Source organism: Diabrotica undecimpunctata, chromosome 8, assembly GCF_040954645.1.
Source record: "Diabrotica undecimpunctata isolate CICGRU chromosome 8, icDiaUnde3, whole genome shotgun sequence".
Classification (NCBI taxonomy): Eukaryota; Metazoa; Arthropoda; class Insecta; order Coleoptera; family Chrysomelidae; genus Diabrotica; species Diabrotica undecimpunctata.
Window position 1 is genome coordinate 54663799 of NC_092810.1, and position 22444 is coordinate 54686242.

The 22444-nt window shown below is 32.0% G+C and overlaps 1 protein-coding gene across 2 annotated transcripts in view; it reads right to left on the minus strand.

Moving 5' to 3' along the window:
• Window positions 1–12220: 12220 nt before the first annotated feature.
• Window positions 12221–22444, minus strand: part of LOC140447564 (uncharacterized) — a 37678-nt gene continuing 27454 nt past the window's right edge. The window contains exon 4 of one of the 2 annotated variants that reach the window (XM_072540280.1): window positions 12221–14242. In XM_072540280.1, coding sequence (XP_072396381.1) covers window positions 12798–14242 — 1445 coding nt within the window. In that variant the 3' untranslated portion in view covers window positions 12221–12797. Of the gene's footprint in view, window positions 14243–14603; window positions 16853–22444 lie in introns of those variants that run through there. The other variant, XM_072540279.1, reaches the window with a different exon arrangement.

The window sequence follows — 22444 nt, forward strand, 5'->3', positions numbered from 1 at the left end:
ACACTTGTAAGGCTTTATTCCAGTATGCACTCTCAAATGCCTTTTCAAATTGCCTGCTACACTAAACTGCTAAAACAAATTTTACACTTATAAGGCTCTCCTCCAGTATGTACTCTCAAATAATTTTTCAAACTGCCTAATTGCAAAACTTCTTAAAACAAATTTCACACTTGTAATGCTTTTCTCCAGTGTGCACTTTAAAATGGATTTTTAAAGCAATTATTAATTAATAAATTTGGTCAACACACTATATAAACACATAATAAATATATTAGGTGGACTCCGTCCACCTACTTACCTGATAAACTTAATCATCCTGATCTTTCTCCTGGTCGAAGGTATAATAATTATTTATTATAATAAACAAACATTTAGAGGTATTGTTATATCAGGAAACTTATTAGGAGTCGAGAAATAAAATTCATTGATAAAACAAAACAATATATTCAACACTACTATGATTTAGGCAGCTGAATGTACACACATGTAAAAAAAATGCACCATCAATTATTAAATTGTGGTATAGTTTATCCCAAACCCTTCTTTCAGTGCGTCACAGTTGATCGAATTCTCTCTAACGCATTAAGCTAAAAGTGACAGAAAAAAACGTGAGTGTGATTATTATACATAGAACTTAGAAAATTATATATCGTTCACGGGTATTTGAAATAATATCCAAATAAAAAATAGATATCCAATCAATGATGCGCATAAATATAATTTGACGCAGATGGTCTCGATAGTGACAGTACTTTGACAATGTCAACTGATAAAATGATAATTGTCATTCCAGGATAGTATTTTCAGACATTTTACAGTGAAAATTTAATTTTGTATTTATTGTCATAAAAATATTTTAAATATAGCGAGATATACCGAGAATGAACAAAGACTAATATTAAAATTATTAAATTATTTTTAATTAGAAAAAGAGGCTGGGACAACTTTATTACCAGTTTCTGCCGTTCGTGAAGTAAGTTTTAAATTATTACTTACTTTCTGTAACTGTAACTTTCCTTGGAATGTATAGAATAGGAATTATGACAAACTGCCGTTCCAATATAATGCACAATAAAATTTTTTATACAGGACGGGACCTCTAATATGTAAATTAAAAAAAAAATTGAATTCTTAAAATTTTTACTCCACATTTTCAAAAAATAACCTTTTCACATTTAGCCGATTACGATCCTTCAATTGTCAGATTTAACTAAAATGTTATGCAATAATTCTCGACATTCTTAAAATCCTATATGACGTCAAAATTAGTGACGCACTGAAAGAAGGGTTTGGTACAGACTGTATACATATAACAATAAACAGTATTATACTTAGGAAATATCTTTACAAATACAATAATATAATAAAATCATGCACAGTTTAAATTATCAGCGAAGAGAGCCTGATAGTATTTAAAAATATTCAACTAAAGTTGATTAACGAAATCTCTCTTTGCTTTTTATGGGCTTATCTCGAGATAACGGGTTAAAAATGTATAACAATTATAGCAAATAACAAAATGATTAAATTTAAATTCTAAAGAATACAAAAAGGTTTCAAGAATTCTGTATTATAAAAATTAAACCAACCGGCAGTTGGTTTTAAGATCATTATCTATCTCGCACTTATTTAATGATTAACTGAGAATTAAATGTTCGTAATTTAGAAGTTCTTAATAGCTGATTGAAAGTTCGTATAAAAATATTAAATGTTCCTTGATTGAATGCTAACTCAGTAGTTAACCTTAACTACAGGAGAAGAAATAGTCGACGAAGATTCGCCCAGATAGTTGAAGATAATATGATTATGGTAACTTACGATAAATCTTGATGACTGCTGCACTCTTCACTGAAGCTAAATACTTTACTTGTATTAAACATTGAAGTTAATTAAATTAAAGGTAGTTTATACCAATCTTTAATCTAATATGGTATTAGATTAAGAAACTGAAACATTAAGTGTATACACACTTATAGAAAAAAATTACAGAGACGGTAAGATAAAACAGAGACATTAATATAGGCAAGCATCTTTACTCAAAGATCGCCCTGCCAGAAGTGAAGTTCTTCCTTTCCAAAATTTCACAAGCTTCCCCAAAAGGTGTGATAACCCCCACTTAAAAATGAGAGGCCAGCCTGTATATATTTCTAGGAAGGTAAAAGGTTCTAACGACATCGAAAATAACGGTACCCTTCTAGCTAGGAACGTGATGAAAGATAAATCCTTTTGGATTATGCTCTCTCAGAAAATTACTATGACGTGTCTTCGACGATATTTACCAAATTTATCTAAAAAAAAGCCACTTGGCACCAGAAAGGATTAGCTAAGCCCTACAATAAAGTATACTAACTCGCGTCTTTAATGAGTAGGACCTTCCGTCTTTTGAGATAGTCAGTAGATTCGAATAAAATTTCCTAATGGTAAACACGACCACCTATATATTATTAAAAAATGTTACAACTTGTAAGGCTTGTTTCCAGTATGCACTCTCAAATGCCTTTTCAAATTGCTTGTTGTGCTAAACTGCTTAAAACAAATTTCACACTTGTAAGGCTTTTCTCCAGTGTGCACTCTCAAATGCTTTTTCAAATTGCCTGCTAGGCAAAACTTCTTAAAGCAAATTTCACACTTGTAATGCTTTTCTCCAGTGTGCACTTTAAAATGGATTTTTAAAGCATTTCTCCAAGAAAACTGCTTAAAACAAATTTTGCATTTGTAAAACCCTTCTTTAGTCCAAACGATTGTATTTTTGTTCAAATTATTTAGACCATTTTTAGAACAAGCAGAATCTTTTAATGTTGCTTCTTCATAGTTTGGACTTCGTGAAAATGTAGGTAACATTTTCATAATATCCATTCTGCTCTTCTGAGAAAAATCTAAGAGCTAATCAGTTTAAGCACAACAAAGCTAGCAGTGACAATATGGGTGCCAGGTCATTAAGCGATTCATGGGAATGAACGAGCAGATGTGTTGACAAAACAAGAGAAATTTTTGTAGGCCCAGAAATTTTTGTAGCATCACCAAGGATGCTACAGAAAAAGGAGGTTCGGAAGTGGAGAAACCATCGAAAGAAAAGAAAAGCCACTCAATGGGCAAATGAAGACTAAGAAAATATTCAATATATATATATATATATATATATATATATATATATATATATATATATATACATATATATGTATATATATATATATGTATATATATATATATATATACATATATATGTATATATATATATATATATATATATATATATATATACATATATATGTATATATATATATGTATATATATATATATATATATATATATATATATATATATATATATTAATTATTCTAATAAATTTACAGTTTTCTCCTGAAGAAGTCACAATATCGTGACGAAATATTGAGACAGAACAAATAGAGTTTTATTTCCTACAGATCGATTGCTGATACCCTAATATATATATATATATATATATATATATATATATATATATATATATATATATATATATATATATATATATATATATATTCTTATGATATGTTGTTGCCATGTGGAATGCTAGTTCTCTCCTCTTATCCCATTTCCATTGTACACCTTTTCTCAGCAGTTCAAGTAATGGAATTTCTTTTCTACTTAAATCTGGTATCATCCTTTTATAATTAATTATACCAATAAATCCTCTTAAAGTTCTTAAATTGTGTGGTGTTTTATATTCCTGAATGACCTGTGTCAGTTCTGGATCCATTTCTATCCCCTTGTGTTAAGTTTATAACCTACATATCTCTGCCACCTGTGAATAATCACATAAGTCAAAAAATTATCAAAACTGGGATATTATGTACTTAACGTTAAAATGTAATTCCCCAGCCTGGAATAAACAAATAAGTCCAATATTTTTAAATTTAGAGAATTATGAGCATGTGAATATTCAAACATATCGAAAATTACAAAACGTAACAGAATAACTAGTGTTATATGGTTTCAATAAATTTTTTTACAGTTATTTGCTTATTCACCACGCGATTTATCGGACTGGGTTCACTTCTATAGTAGGCATTTTATCCATGTTGTAAAATGTAAATGTTATTCTTTGTCATTCTTTTCTCACGCCATGCATCGTCACTACCTCTTAGATGTTTATGACGCCGTAAGCCATAAAAATATGGAACTAGACTTGTTTACACGAGTAGAGTTGTGAGGAGAGTAGAGTCGACTCTACTCGCTACTCTACCAAAAATGGCTTGATACCGTTCACACGAGGAGAGTTACAAGTATAGTACTTATGCTAGTATACTGTGGAGTAGGTGTTTGTTTAGTACAAAATGAATTCAAGAAAAAGAAAATTGATTCAAAATTGTTTAGCTACTGTTGCAAATGCATTTGTAACTGAGGTCGCTTTGTAACAAAGAAAAGAGTGGATGAGAGAGTGGCTTAAAAGAAGGAATACACACGGGGCCTCAGCTCTTTTATCTTGATAAGCATACATTTTTTATTTCTTATTGTATTTTTTATTAACAAGTAATAAAAACCTGTAACTTTTCCGTGAGCCGTCACTTTTTTTGTTTCTTTTTGCACCTTTCATGATTGCTTCCATAGAAGTGAACCATTTCACGTTCGGAACGTATACATCGGCTGAACCTGAACCCCATTTTTTTGATTTTTGTATTTTTAAACACTCTTGATTATAAGTGCACCTTATATTCTTAATTTTTTGCTTGAGTACACTACCTAAATTCCATAAACACTGGTATTCGCCATACATTTCTATAAGTTTTAAAGTGAAAGTGAAATGAAGTTCATCTTCGGTGAACTTCATTTTCACTATTTACACAAAACACAACTTGCTACTCTACTGCGCTGAGCGTTTTTAACGGGTAGAGTTACTCTACTCTACCTTTTACTTGCATCATTACTCTACCCGTGTAAACGTGTCTTTAGTATCTTTGAAATTTAATCGGTTTAGTTTATGTCTATCTATAACAGTTGGAATAATTATATTATGTTACTTCGTAAATACCTAAATCAGTTTGTTTTTATAATTATTGGAATAATGAACAATAGAACAGCATTTATTTTGAGCCTGTGTAATAATCAAAACAATCAATTTGGTAAGTAACACTGATACTATTAATATTTTTGTTTATTTGCAATTAGAACATTTCAGAAAATGCTAAAATATTATTCTTCATCTTTGTTAGTTTTTTAAGCCGAAATTTTTTATTTTGTCATTTGAAATCTTCGTCATGTTGTGTAAAATTTTTTTTAAAAAGTTTATTTAAAAATTCTCATAAGGTTTCTTTTTAGGAAATATTGATAATAATAACAACCAATGTATACCTCTACCGAGTTCTTCAAATATAGAAGAAACACCTTTGTCCAGATTCATGGATTGAAAAGCATAGCCTAGTCCCGATTGGATGTAGCCAGAAAGAGAATGTTATGTGTCAAAAGGATCTACAAAATATTCAGGTAGTGCATGATTTAAATGTAGATTTCCAGTTTAATCAGAGTGAATTAAGTAGAGAAATTTTGCCAGAAAATACTCAATTCCACGTAATGGAAAATTGGTCGGACGTACAGAATAATGGCAATATAACTCATTATTCTGCTGCACAACCAATACAAAATAATGATATTTCGTATCAATCACGGAGCATGCTGGAAGATTATTTTTTAGAAAATACTAAAGAGTTGACAAACCCTGTAACAGATACGGGCGAAAAATCACAAACGACAGTTAATCACAATTTTGAAAATGAAACCGAATTAAATCTTAGTGATAACAATATAGATGATCCGAACTTTACCTGTCATTCAGATTTAAATAGCAGCGTAGAAAGCGATGACGAAACAACAGCAGTTCGAAGGAAAAAGAATAAAGACGTTCCTACTCCTTTAGCTAAATGTAGAGGCAATGAAAAAACAAGTCGATCCAGAAAACAGAGAAAACGAGCTAAAGTATTACGAAATACAGGCAAGTCATATATAACAGAAAAGGGAAAAACAATAGCAGCAAAAACAATGAACCCGTTAAACGACTGCCGCCGTAAGTGTAAAATAAGGTTTTCTGATGACACAAGACGTTCACTTTTTAATGAATACTGGCAACTTGGAGACCGTAATAGAAGAGCAAATTTTATATCCTCTTTAATTTGCATAGTGCTTAAAAAAACTGTTCGAGTACGAAATAATTCTGACAGAGTACGAAAATTTTCATGTAAATATGAAGTTTGTGTTAATGGGAAGCGAGAAAAAATATGCAAGAAATGTTTAATTGCTACGTTTGGTGAAACAAATGCCTTCATAAACCAAATTATAGTAAACAGAGACTCGTCGGTGTCTGCGATAATTATAGACGATCAAAGAGGTCTGAATTCACCGAAAAATAAATGGTCAGAACAAGTTTTAAATGAAGTTGTTGCACATATCCGAAGCATTCCTGCATACGAGAGTCATTATTATAGACAAACATCTAAATTATACTTACAATCTGATTTGACTATCGCCAAAATGTATCGCCTTTATAAAGAGAACACTGAAATAAAAGATTGTGTTTCAATGACAATCTACTCTGCAAAATTCCATGAACTAGGGCTCAAATTTAAAAAGCCCCAAAAAGATACGTGTTCTAAATGCGATAATTTAGCAATTAAAATATCATATGCAGAAGAAACTGAAAAGGAAAACTTAATCTTAGAGCAGAAAAAGCATCACGTAGCAGCTCAAGAAGCGTATAACGCAAAGTCAAGTGATAAAACTTTAGCCATAAATGATCCGACAACTGCAGTATTTGCTTTTGATTTGCAACAATGTTTGCCAACTTCGTATTTAAAAACATCCATTTCATTTTACAAACGGCAACTCTGGACCTACAATCTAACTGTCCACAATTTAGTTACTGGTATAGCTACTTGCTATATTTGGAATGAGTCTGTTTCAGCCAGAGGAGGAAACCAAATTGCCTCATGTTTGTACCGACATCTTATGGATCTTCCATCAACCATAAAAAGAGTATGTTTATATTCGGATACATGCCAGGGCCAGAATAAAAACAGCCACGTGTCAGCAATGTTTATGAGAGTTTTGAAAAACAAAAGTACAATACAGTATATTGATCACAAGTTTCTTGTAAGTGGTCATACACATATGGAATGTGATGCAGATCATTCTGTTATTGAAAAGGAGAAGAAGACTACAATGAAAATTAACCATCCGTATGATTGGGTACAACTTATAAGAATCTGTAAACAAAAGAATTCTTTTATAGTAAAAATAATGGAATCCAACGATTTTCATAATTTTGCAGCATTATTGAAAACTGATTTGATACAAAAAAAGTAACTGAGAGTGGAGAAAAGTTTCTTTGGAAAGATCTGCAGTGGGCACGTTATTCTGCAGATAATTTTACAACTCTGTATTTCAAGTCGTCACTTAATAATGAAGAAGAATTTAAGTCTGTCAACTACAGAAGAAGAGGAAAAAAATCAACCCAGCTTCAACTACTAAAGCTGCATGATGGGCCAGTTCCGATAAGCAAAGAGAAGAAGAAAAACCTTATGGAACTTTTGCCTTTCATATCCCGATTTAGTGGAAGTCGATCCTGATGATATTTAGATATTTTTTGTGCTACTTTGGTTTATAATAAAATATTTTGATTAAAATTTTGTGTAATTATTTTAGATGTAAGCAAATAAATCACACCTAAATGTGCCTAACACATATAACTATTTAAGATATCTCGAGATACCTCAAATTCACACCTATAGTACAACCGTGAATATACGGATAAGTCATTCAATTTCTTCTAAAACTTAATTTAATGTAACTCGTTATATTTTTATCCAATAATAGTCTCTTGTTTTCGTCAAAAAAGTGCTTTTAAATTTTTAAACGTTATTCTGCGATTTTCCACGATCCCGTAAACATTGTTTCGACTCTCCTGAAAAATTTACTAAAATTTACTTATGTGCTTATTCACAGCAGCCAGAGATATATTACTTCTTTTTGAAAAAATTTACATTTTTCTTGATTTATTTTTAGTCCAACTTTGTCTAATCTGTTGATTATAATTTGTAGGTGTTTCTCATGATCCTCAGCCGTTTTAGAAAAAATTAATATATCACCAATGTAGTGAATTACAAAATGTTCATATTGATCCAAAATATCATGAAGACATCTACATAGAGCATTGCAAGATGATTGAAGTCCAAATGGCACTACTTTGAATTGATATAGTACTCCATCTATCTGAAATCCTGTATACTGTCTACTTTTTCTTTCTAGAGGTATTAACCAGAAACTATGCTGTAAATCGATTTTAGTGAAAAATGACATTCCTGTAATTCTTCCTAGTATTCCATCTATACTCATTGGTGCTTCAAATTGCTTTTTAGTGATCTTGTTAATATTCCTTGCATCCAAACATAACCTGATTTCACCTGATCTTTTATGTACTACTACTATAGGGTTTATAAAATGTTTATCTGCCTTCTCAATGATTCCATCTTCTAACATATTCTTAATCGTTCTGTTTACTCCTTCCCTGTATTTATATGGTATTGGGTATGATTTTGTTTTAAAATCTTTTTCTTCTTTAACTTTTATCCTATAGATATAATTTTGTGCAATTCTATTTTCTTTATTGACAAGTCCCTTGTGTTGCTGCAATATGGAAATGACTATTGATTTATATAGTTCAGGGCAACTTAAACCTTTTATCACATCTTCTTCTTTACAAATAAAATTATTTTTCGTTATGCAATCATTATTCCTTGCTTCCAATTTTACGCACTCCACTTCGTAGGCATCCATCTGCTTAAAATTTCCATTCCTTAAATATTCACTACAATTATTCTTTACATTCTTTTGGGATATCTCCCTATCATCAAAATAAATTTCTTCTCCATATACATCATTACTTTCTTTTAATAATATCCTATCAACTCTTATTCCTTCTTCCACCTGATCTTTTTGCATAAACTTAATTCTTTGCTCTTCCAAAGTTACCATTTTTTCTTCAAAATCTATCTTTACTTTCTTCTTTTCCAATTATTTCATTTCCCATTAATATATCAACACATAAGTCCTTGACAACAAATCCTTGCATATTAATTTGTTTATTAAGAATATTAATTTTGTCTATTATAATTAGTATTGTTATTAAAATTTTGCAAATTATTACCATATCTATTATTATTATGTGATTGTCTATATTGTTGATTATTATTATTATTGTATTGAAATCTATTATTGTTTTTTCTATTATTATTATGATTCATCCTAATATCATTGTTATCATTACTACCTGCCATATTACCTCTTTGTATTCTTTGAATAAAATTAATAAAACTCTCTATTCTTTGAATATTTTGTACGGTTACTGTTTGCACAACATCGGCATCAAAATGTCTAGATACATTTAAGACTGTTTCATCTTCTCTAAGTGGTGGTTCTAAATATTTTGCAACAGTTATCAATTTTAAAGCATAATCTATCATATTTGATCTTAAATTGCGATTATACTTTCCAAAATAATATAGAACTTCCCTAAATTCAGCTTGCTCTAATTCACCCCAATAATAATTTAAAAATTGATTTTCAAATGTTTGAAAATTATCCAAATAATTTTCAATACTGGCAAACCAAGTTGCCGCTTTGTGTCATTCTAATATAATCTTTAATATCATTAATATTATTCACTAATCTTAATTTATGTTTTAAACTATTTATGTATACTCTAGGATGCAAATTTTTTATATTACCAGAGAATTTAATCCCAGTCTCATTTGTTAAATTCAAGTAAGGTCTGTGACAAAAATCTGAATATTGCGCTGAGACTGAGGTTTGTTGAATGTTACGTCTGGTCGCAACTATTGTACGGGGTAGAAACATGGACACTAAAAGCGCAAATAGTTAAAAAGATTGAAGCCTTTGAACTTTGGATATACCGGAGAATGTTGAGAATCCCATGGACTGCCAGGGTCACCAATGAGGAAGTGCTGAGAAGAATGGGTCGAGACAAAAAATTGTTGAGAACGATAAAAGTACACAAGACTGCATACCTTGGACACATACTAAAAAATAATAAATATAGTCTTCTGCAGGTCATCATGCAGGGTAGAGTCGATGGCAAAAAGGGAATAGGTAGAAAGAGGAAGTCATGGCTGCGAAATATTCGAGACTGGACAAACATGACTGTAGACGAATTATTCCACGTTGCAAAAGATAGAGAAGCCTTTAAAAATGTGGTCGCCAACCTCCGTTAATGGGGACGGCATAGGAAGAAGAAGAAGAAGTAAGGTCTCTCTATGTCTCTCATTTGTGAAATATCATCTATTCTCTGTTCCACATTTCTTATTTTATTATTATTTGTTTGGATATTTTGTTGCATATCGTATAATTTTTCTTCTGTCTTTCTCCTGTCTTCGTTAATTTTTGCTTCTAAGTGACATTTCTGAAACTCTATTTTCTGTTCTATATCTATCTTATTATCTTGAATAATCCTATTTACTTCTTTCCTCTCGTTTTCTATACTTTTCTTGTAGTCATGCCGTATATCTTTTATTTCATTTGCTATTTTTTCTCTGCAGCATCCAGTTTTTCATCCATTTGTTTTTCTATTTGTTTTACAATTTTATTATTAGGTACATATTATCTTCTATTTTCTTTTCTAATTTTCTATAATTCTCTTCCAATTTCTGTTCCATTTTTTTCATGCCTTCTTTGACTTCTTTCGAATTCTCTTCCATTTTTTTTATGTCTTCTCTCAATTCTTTTGAATTCTCTTCTACTTTTTTATGTCTTTTCTCAATTCTTTTGAATTCTCTTCCATTTTTTTCGAATTCTCTTCCATTGTCTTGTTCATCTGCATCATTAATGACATCAAACCTGCCATATTGACATTTTCCTCTCTTTCTTGATTCATTTCTGCAATATCTTGTGGAACTTTAACTAAACTCTCCTCTTGTACAGCTTGTGTTTCTACTTCCACATCTTCTTCATTCTTTTTGTTTCTTAGACCTTTCTTTCCTCTTTAAAATTAATTTAATTATATGAGAGCACTTATCTTCCCAAACTAATTGTTTTTAATAGAGAGCCCCGCGATGGGCACCAAATTGTTACGTTGCTTGATTGTATTATGAGCAATGAGTATTTTAAAATAATATATATAGGGTTTTTGTCGCGGTTCTCAAAGAATTAGTTTGTAAGTATGTTCTTTTTTTTATTTCGAATTTTTATCGAAATTTAGGCTTTTCAGATCAGAATGAGAACTTATATATAAATTAAACATCTTAAATTAGTAAATAACATTATTTTAATCCATAATTATTATTTCAAATGTCCACTTTCTGTTCAACTTTTCTGTCCACCTGGATTCACTGTCCCATATCACTTTCATTCACAAAATGTCCCAATATAATAAATTTACTCATCTTAATCTATTTATAACATCATAACTATCAAATACATTGCAAAATAAGAACTTTTAAATAAACTATTAGCTAATTTTTTTTTAAGGATGCCCTCATATAAATACTTTTTATAATATTCTCTAGTATATAACTCATAAATTACTTCTTTAATCGCCATTTAAGTTCATTCTAGGTTTCTAAACATTTTGATTTCCTTCGTTTCTCTGATATTTAATATTATCTCAATATATTATAATCTCAATGAACACAATAATTAAAAGATTAAAAAATACAAAAAAAAAAGATTTGAAAGCAAATTATGTAATATCAAATCTTTTAAAAAAAATTATCATAAATATACCTTAACTTTTAACAACAGCGCCAGTGTATAAAATACACCATTTCTACTAAAACAGTGGTGAAAAAACCATGCCGTTTCCCCCACGCATCAGATCAAAATACAGAAAAAAGGGCATGGAGAGACCACATTAATAGAATGAGTGATAAAAGGCTTGCAAATATTGCAAACGCAGCGAGACTAAACACTAAGAGAATAACCAGAAGACCCCTCAAAACCTGATACGAAATTTTGTCATCAAAATTCCTACTTGAGCGACAATTTTTAACAAACATAACATTTAAAACATAATGGCGGTATTAGATTTTTGTTTCGATACAGGGCAACGGCAAGTCGCTTATACGTATTTCGACCTCTTTAGGTCTCATCAGAGCGGTATATGCTACTGCTCTGATCAGTGACAGAGCAGTAGCATACACCGCTCTGATGAGACCTAAAGAGGTTGAAATACGTATAAGCGGCTTGCCGCTGCCCCGTATAGAAACAAAAATCTAATACCGTCATAATGTTTTATTTCTTTACTCTTTTTGGAGTACCAGAAACTGAATTCACTACGAATTTTGACCATGATGAACGGCAGGTGGAATGCATATTTTAGATTTCCTTGCCGAGTAATTCATCAAGCTGTTTGCTTTGCATATTGTAGAAGGCACAGTGATAAAAATTTGAATTCGGTTTCGCCAGGTAGGAAGTCGTATGATTTCTATTGTTGTTAAACATAACATTGTATTAAAATAAGAAGAAAAAGTTTCCAAGTATTAGTAAAGATATACAGGAGTGAATTTTTACCAGAAAATTGAACAAGTGTGCCATTTTATAAGTCAACTCAAAAGATATTTTCGAGAAAAGGACCTAAAACAAAACTCACACCCTAAAGGCTTTTTAGCTGTATGTACTCATATGTTGTGTTAAAGTACCTGCTTGGGTACTTTAAAACCAATTACACACTCTTAAGGTTTTTTAGCCAGTGTTCACTCTCAATTTGTTTTCAAAGTAGTTGTTTTACTAAACTGCTTAAAACAAATTTCACACTTCTAAGACTTTTTTCCAGTATGCACTCTCAAATGCTTTTTCAAATAGCTTGCTACGCTAAACTGCTTAAAGCAAATTTCGCACTTGTACGGATTTTCCCCAGTGTGTACTCTCAAATGAATCTTCAATTTACCTGCTTTACTAAATTGCTTCAAACAAATTTCACACTTGTAAGGAGTTTCTCCAGTGTGTCCTCTCAAATGTCTTTTTAAACTGCCTGCTTCAGTAAACTGCGTCAAACAAATTTCACACTTGTAACACTTTTTTCCAGTATGCACTCTCAAATGCTTGTTCAAATTGCTTCCTACGCTAAACTGCTTAAAACAAATTTCACACATGTACGGCTTTTCTCCAGTGTGTACTCGCAAATGAATCTTCAATTTAGCTGCTTCACTAAAATGCTTGAAACAAATTTCACACTTGTAAGGATTTTCTCCAGTATGTTCACTCAAATGTGTTTTCAAACTACCTGCTTCAGTAAACTGCGTGAAACAAATTTCACACTTGTGAGGCTTTTTACCAGTATGCACTCTCAAATGCCTTTTCAAATTGCTTGCTACGCTAAACTGCTTAAAACAAATTTCACACTTGTACGGCTTTTCTCCAGTGTGTACTCGCAAATGAATCTTTAATTTACATTCTTTACTAAATTGTTTCAAACAAATTTCACACTCATAAGGCTTTTCTCCAGTATGCACTTCTAAATGCGTTTTCAAATGACCTGCTTGGCTAAACTTCCTCAAACAAATTTCACACTTGTAATTTTTTTCTCCAGTGTGTGTTCTCATATGAAATTTCAAAATACCCCGACGAGAAAACTGCTTAAAACAAATCTCACACTTGTACGGCTTTTCTCCAGTGTGTACTCGCAAATGAATCTTCAATTCAGCTGCTTCACTAAAATACTTCAAACAAATTTCACACTTGTAAGGCTTTTCTCCAGTGTGGACTTTTAAGTGGTTTTTCAAATTGTATGTTTCACCAAATTGCTTAAAACAAATTTCACACTTGTAAGGCTTTTCTCCAGTGTGTACTCGTAAATGAATTTTCAATTTACCTGCTGCCCTAAATTGCGCCAAACAAATGTCACACTCATAAGGCTTTTCTCCAGAATGCACTCTTAAATGCGTTTTCAAATTACCTGCCATGCTAAACTTCTTAAAACAAATTTCACACTTGTAATTTTTTTCTCCAGTGTGTGTTCTCATATGATATTTCAAAATACCACGACGAGAAAACTGCTTGAAACAAATTTCACATTTATGAAGCCCTTCTTCAGTCACAATGATTGCATTTTGATTTAAATTATTTATGTTAGAAAAATCTGTAGAGGAAGCAGAATCTTTTACTGTTGCTTCTTGATCGTTTAGACTTATTCTGTGTTTTTTACTACATGAAAATGCAGCTAACCTTTTCATAATTTCCATTCGGTTCTTCTGGGAAAAATCTAAAATAAAAAATAACTCACGTAAGAAATATATAACAGAGAAATTGGCTTACAAAATACGAGCGAATCAGTTTAAGCACAACAAAGTTAGCAGTGGCAATATGAGAATGAACGAGCAGATGTGATGCCAAAACAAGACTCAAGAGAAACCTTTGTAGGATACAAAATGCTACAAAAAAATAAAGTTCAGAAGTGGCTAAAACAGATAAAAAGTCAGAAAAAGGCCATGGAGAGACCACGTTGATAAAATGGGTGATGGACTGGCAAAAATTACAAATGAATCGAAGCCAAACACCAGCAAAACACCCAGAAGACCCCTCAGATGCTGGTTGAAAGTTTGTCATCAAAATTCCTACTTGGGCGACAACTTTGAACAAACAAAAAAATTTATTAAAATACTAAGAAAAATAATAATCATTCTTTTAATAACGAATTTCAAATTATTCACATTCAAAATAAAGGCCTTAAACTATCTATGGAAATTAACTAATTAGAAACACAGACATAATTCTGAATGATCAACTAAGACAAGCAGTTCTTCCCTCCTCAACCTATTCAATTAAAGACTATAAAGTGTAAGCACATACCAAAAATAGATCACTTGAGAAAAGCACTCTGGCGAAACAACTGTAGTGATAATAATTTAAAATAAATTTTGTGGAAATGTTGAAAACATAAGTTTTCGGTGTTATATTGTTAGATAAAATCCACCAAGTAACAGTCGAATCCACACTTATTTAAAAGTTTTGAAGTATTTGTAAAGGTATGAAGTGCATTTATCAAGTGTGCAATTATAAGTCGGTTTAAAAGATATTTTCGAGAAAAGTACTAAAACAAATCTCACACACTTGGGGTTCTTTTAGCTGTGTGTACTCATATGTTGTTTCAAAGTACCTGGTTGGGTAAACCGCTTAAAACAAATTTCACACTTGTAAGGTTTTGTGCCAGTGTGCACCCTCATATGGATCTTTAAATTAGATGCTAGACGAAACTGCTTGAAACATATTTCACATTTGAAAAACTTTTCACCAGTATGCACACTCAAATGTGTTTTTAAATTACCTGCATTACTAAACTGCTTAAAACAAATTTCACACTTGTACGATTTTTCTCTAGAATGTACTCTCAAATGTGTTTTCAAACTAGTTGCTTTACTAAACTGCTTAAAACAAATTTCACACTTGTACGGCTTTTCTTCAGTATGTGATCTCATATGATACTTCAAACTAACTACTTGAGAAAAATGCATAAAACAAATTTCGCACTTGTAAGGCTTTTCTCCAGTATGTATTCTAAAATGACTTTTCAAAGTTCCTGCTTCAGTAAACTGCTTAAAACAAATTTCACACTTGTAAGGCTTTTCTCCAGTGTGTACTCGCAAATGCTTTTTCAAAGAAATTGCTTGACTAAACTGCTTAAAACAAACTTCACAATGATAAGGCTTTTCCCCAGTGTGCACTCTAAAATGTGTTTTCAAACTGCCTGCTTCGCTAAACTGCTTAAAACAAATTTCACACTTGTATGGCTTTTCTCCAGTGTGTACTCGCAAATGAATCTTCAATTTACTTGCTTTACTAAATTGCTTCGAACAAATTTCACACTTGTAAGGCTTTTCTTCAGTATGTGATCTCATATGATACTTCAAACTAACTACTTGAGAAAAATGCATAAAACAAATTTCGCACTTGTAAGGCTTTTCTCCAGTATGTATTCTAAAATGACTTTTCAAAGTTCCTGCTTCAGTAAACTGCTTAAAACAAATTTCACACTTGTAAGGCTTTTCTCCAGTATGTACTCGCAAATGCTTTTTCAAAGAAATTGCTTGACTAAACTGCTTAAAACAAACTTCACAATGATAAGGCTTTTCCCCAGTGTGCACTCTAAAATGTGTTTTCAAACTGCCTGCTTCGCTAAACTGCTTAAAACAAATTTCACACTTGTATGGCTTTTCTCCAGTGTGTACTCGCAAATGAATCTTCAATTTACCTGCTTTACTAAATTGCTTCGAACAAATTTCACACTTGTAAGGCTTTTCTCCAGTGTGTATTCTCAAATGACTCTTTAAAGTTCCTGCTTCCCTAAACTGCTTAAAACAAATTTCACACTTGTACGGCTTTTCTCCAGTGTGTACTCTCAAATGATTTTTCAAACTCCCCGTTTCACTAAAATGGGTCAAACAAATTTCACACTTGTAAGGCTTTTCTCCAGTGTGCACTCTCAAATGCTTTTTCAAACTCCCTGTTTCACTAAAATGGGTCAAACAAATTTCACACTTATGAGGCTTTTCTCCAGTATGCACTCTCAAATGTATCTTCAAATGGCCTGAAACGCTAAACTTCTTAAAACAAATTTCACACTTGTAATGCTTTTCTCCAGTATGCACTCTTAAATGAATTTTCAAGGACTTTTTCCGAGTAAACTGCTTAAAACAAATTTCACATTTGTAAAGCCCTTCTTCAATTCGAACGATTGTATTTTTGTTTAAATTATTTATGCCTGAGACATTTTTACAACAAGCAGTATCTTTTAATGTGGCTTCTTCATAGTTTAGACTTCGCGAAAATGTAGGTAACATTTTCATAATTTCCATTGTGTTCTTCTGGGAAAAATCTAAAATAAAAAATAGCTGGCGTAAGCAATATACTATGAGAAAATTAGTTTACAAAATAAGAGCTAATCAGTTTAAGAACAACAAAGCTAGCAGTGGCAATATGGGTGTCAGGTAATTTAGGGATGCATGGGTATGAACGAGAAGACGTGTTGACAAAAGAGGGCCCAAGAGAAACCTTTGTAGGTCCAGAACCATTCGGTGGCATTACCAAGGATGCTACAAAAAAAGGATGTTCAGAAGCGGCTAATAAGAAACCGCCAAAACAAATGAAGAGCCACTCAAGGGCAAATTCAGACTAAGAAATTAATCAGTAATATTGATAAAAACAACTCTCGAGCAATTTGATGAACCAAACCTGCTTAAAACAAATATCACACTTGTATTGTACGGCTTTTCTCCAGTGTGTACTCGCAAATGAATCTTCAATTTACCTGCTTTACTAAATTGCTTCAAACAAACTTCACACTTGTAAGGTTTTTCTCTAGTGTCCCCTCTCAAATGTGTTTTCAAACTGCCTGATTCAGTAGCCAAGTGTGCCATTTTATATGTCGGTTTAAAAGATATTTTCGAGAAAACAACCTAAAACAAATCTCACACCTTAAAGGTTCATTTAGCTGTGTGTACTCATCTGACGTTTCAAAGTACCTACTTGGGTAAACCGCTTAAAACAAATTACACACTCGTAAGGTTTTGTGCCAGTGTGCATCCTCATATGGACCTTTAAATTAGATGTTAGACGAAACTGCTTGAAACATATTTCACATTTGTAAAACTTTTCACCGGTGTGCACACTCGAATGTGTTTTTAAATTACCGCACTACTAAACTGCTTAAAACAAATTTTACACTTCTACGATTTTTCTCTAGTGTGTACCCTCAAGTGTGTTTTCAAAGTAGTCGTTTTACTAAACTGCTTAAAACAAATTTCAAACTTTTACGGCTTTTCTTCAGTGTGTGATCTCATATGATATTTCAAACCGACTAGTTGAGAAAACTGGGTAAAACAAATTTCACACTTGTAAGGCTTCTCTCCAGTATGTACTCTCAAATGCTTTTTTAAATTACTTGGTTCACAAAACTGCTTAAAACAAATTTCACACTTATAAGGCATTTCTCCAGTGTGCACTATAAAATGGATTTTTAAGCTAGTTGTTTTACTAAATTGCTTAAAACAAATTTCGCACTTCTAAGGCTTTTCTCCAGTATGCACTATCAAATGCTTTTTCAAACTCCCTGCGTTACTAAACTGCTTAAAACAAATTTCACACTTGCAAGGCGTTTCTCCAGTGTGCACTCTCAAATGCTTTTTCAAACTCCCCGTTTCACTAAAATGGGTCAAACAAATTTCACACTTGTAAGGCTTTATTCCAGTATGCACTCTCAAATGCCTTTTCAAATTGCCTGCTACGCTAAACTGCTTAAAACAAATTTCACACTTATAAGGCTCTTCTCCAGTGTGCACTCTCAAATGATTTTTCAAACTGCCTGCTTCACTAAACTGCGTCAAACAAATTTCACACTTGTAAGGCTTGTTTCCAGTATGCACTCTTAAATGCCTTTTCAAATTGCTTTTTTTGCTAAACTGCTTAAAACAAATTTCACACTTGTAAGGCTTTTCTCCAGTGTGCACCCTCAAATGCTTTTTCAAATTGCCTGCTAGGCTAAACTTCTTAAAACAAATTTCACACTTGTAATGCTTTTCTCCAGTGTGCACTTTAAAATGGATTTTTAAAGCACTTCTCCCAGAAAACTGCTTAAAACAAATTTTACATTTGTAAAACCCTTCTTTAGTCCGAACGATTGTATTTTTGTTCAAATGATTTAGACCTGAGACATTTTTAGAACAAGCAGAATCTTTTAATGTTGCTTCTTCATTGTTTAGACTTCGTGAAAATGTAGGTAACATTTTAATAATATCCATTCTGTTCTTCGGAGAAAAATCTAAAATAAAAAATAGCTGGCGTAAGCAATATATTATGGAGAAATTCGCTTACAAAGTAAGAGCTAATCAGTTTAAGCACAACAAATCTAGCAGTGACAATAAGGGTGCTAGGTCATTAAGCGATTCATGGGAATGAACGAGCAGATGTGTTGACAAAACAAGGCTCAAGAGAAATCTTTGTAGACCCAGAACCATTCTGTGGCATCACCAAGGATGCTACAAAAAAGAAGGAGGTTCAGAAATGGAGAAACCATCAAAAGAAATGAAAAGCCACTCAAGGGCAAATGAAGACTAAGAAAATATTCAAGAAAAAAAAATAGGCAGACTGAGACCCCGAACTCGAACCGAACCGTATCACTCTTGATAATGGCTCCAAAATGGGTACCGAAACGTCGAGTAATAAATTCTCAACGCGGTTCTTCCCGAGAACTAAGTAATTTTCATTCATCTGACCGCGGAAACTTATCCGAACATATATATATATATATATATATATATATATATATATATATATATATATATATATATATATATATATATATATATATATATATATATTATAATCTCAATAAACAGGAGAATTAAAAGATTAAGAAATAAAAAAGATTTGAGAGCAAATTATGTAATATCAAATCTTTTAGAGAATTTATCATAAATATACCTTAACTTATATACATAGAAATACACCATTTCTACTAAAACAGCGGTGAAAAACCCATGCCGTTTCCCCCACGAATCAAATAAAAATACAGAAAAAGGACATGGAGAGACCACATTGATAGAATGGGTGATAAAAGGCTTGCAAATATTGCAAACGAAGCGAGACCAAACACCAAGAGAACAACCAGAAGACCTCTCAAAAGCTGGTATGAAATTTTGTCATCAAAATTCCTACTTGCGCGACAATTTTCAACAAACATAACATTTAAAGCATAATGACGGTATTAGATTTTTGTTTCGATACAGGGCAGCGGCAAGCCGCTTATAGCTATTTCGACTTCTTTAGGTCTCATCAGAGCGGTATATGCTACTGCTCTGTCACTGAACTTAGTAAAAACGTTCGATCTACAATTTTCGTTTTTTCTTAATAAAGTTATATTGCACTACTATTAGACATTTACCATCTTATTACTTAGTCAGAAAGTCCTTTCTGCCACCTCAAATCGTACAAAATTATAAATTTGTTTGTCCTTTCTATAACTAATAGCTGTTGTGCTTAGAATAAAGATCCTATATGCCAATTACTTAGTTCAAGCGTCCTGTCTGCATCAAATTGTGAAGATAGGACTTTTTAGTTAAGTAAGTCGTGTTAAAATCATTGAACTGGTAAAATTAATGTTGATCTAGCGCATATACGAAATATATGACTAGGAGAATTACAACTGCAAGTTATGTGAATACCCGATCGTTTCTCATATAGATATTTGAATAATAATTGGATGTGATAATTTTTGTTGATTTCATTTGTATTTTGTGAGGCTTGCAAGCAGACTTATTTGGTAATACTAGCAAAATAAATAACCACTGCACTCTTTAATTCGCCGTGGTAAGTAAGAATACATATAAATAATAACCGAGTAGTTAGTAAATGTTTGTTTTTCTTTAGGAAAATGGACAGAGGAAAAAAATTAGTTCCATTAGCATTGCAAAATAAACAGTTTCGAGAAGAAATGCGTATTATTAAGGGCAAGAAAAAGAAAAAACGACAATTTGCTGATGCAGAAGTTGAATTTAATGCAACAGAATCTTCTACAGGTTCAGAAACAAAACTCAACCCAGGTGAGGAAAAAATTTTATCAACTAACAAATACTTTTCCAATAATATTAACGAAGATGATGTGAACATCGATTTTGCAGAAGAAAATTTGCCTTTTATTAAGCAGCTACTTGATAATATCGTGGACAACGCAATACATACTGTTGAGCTGAAATATGATAAAATTTACACAAAGAAAGGTACAATCAGAAAACGTAAGAAGTGTGATTTATCATCAGCTACTAGAAAAAAAGCAAAAAACAGTTTCCTTGAAGCAAAAACATGTCATTAAACCACCATGTAATCCAGAACAGTGCAAGTTAAAGTGTGCATCAAAAATTAATGTCCAGAGACAGCAAGTAATTAATCAGCTAGTGTTGGAAATGAATGCATAAGCCAGAAATATAATTATATATATGGTTGTATAAAGCGCTTCGATATAAAACGAAGAACAGCTGGAACAAACACTTGTCGCAGAAATACGTTGAAGTATTACCTGAAAAATGTTAATGGTGATGCAGTTATTATTTGCAAAACTTTTCTCCTTTCTACCCTGGGATTTGATGTTAACAATGACCGAATTTTGAAAACTATTCGAAACACTCCAGCAGCTACGAACATAATACCTGTTCCTGATAAAAGAGGACGTCATCCATGTAAATGGACAGGACACGTACAGTTATTCAATCCGACAATAGCACATTATCGCCGAGAACATGCACTAAATAGGCTGTATTTGCCCAGTGATATTTCTATTACACAAATGCACAAGAACTTCAAGGAAATGTATCCAGATATGAAAGTCAGTTATGAAGTTTACCGAAAAAATGTTAGTGATATGAATATATCATTTGCAAAGCTGGGTCATGAAGAGTATTTTGAATGCAAAACATAAAACCTACATAAATGTGAGACAAAACATAATGAAATTAATGAAAATGCAGAGTGTGACTGCTGTCAAACATGGAAGAAGCATAAAATTTTATATGACTCAGCACGAAAAGAATATCAAAATGATGTGACTGTATCCACAACCTCTCACGAAATGTATATTTCTGTTGATTTACAAAAAGTTATCATGTTACCTCGGGCAGGGATGTTCAAAGAGGTAATATTTGTTCCTCGCATTATTGCATACAACGAAAGTTTTGTGCCAATCGGTATTTCATCGAATAAACAAAAACCAACAGCAGTCATTTGGCATGAGGGTATATCAGGCAGAAATAAGGAAGACATCATTTCGACTTTTTACAGATTTATTTTACACCACAGAGATGAACAAAATATAAGATTCTGGTTAGATAACTGTGCATCTCAAAACAAAAACTGGGCACTTCTTTCCTTTTTAATACATACCGTAAATAGTCCTGAAGTTCAGTTACAAAATCTGACTCTAAAATTTTTCGAACCTGAACACACTTTTATGACAGCTGATAGTTTTCACAATCAGGTAGAAAAGGCACTAACAAAAATGGGTAAGGTATTAGACTTTGATGACTTTATGTCTTGTGTACAGAATTCAAATTCTGAAAAAGTGCAGATATTACCAATGCAAACAGATCATTTTTATGCATGGAAAGATCATAGGTCAACACATAAAATTAATCACTTGTCACCAAGGCCGTATTTACGAGATGTAGTTCTTATTTCTTGTTCAAGAGGAAGTAAAAACCGTAAATACAAAGTAAGTTTCTCAGACGATTTTATAAATCTTAATTTCCTAATGGAAAAATCTTACAAAGCAGACATACCCAAACCCAACATGCATAATGAGGCTCGAGGGATTGACATAAAGAGAAAACAAACATTGCTAAATAAGCTCCGCCCAATATTACCTAAGAATAGGATTATGTTTTGGGAAAATATGCCAGTATTAGAATCCGTTGTTGAGGAT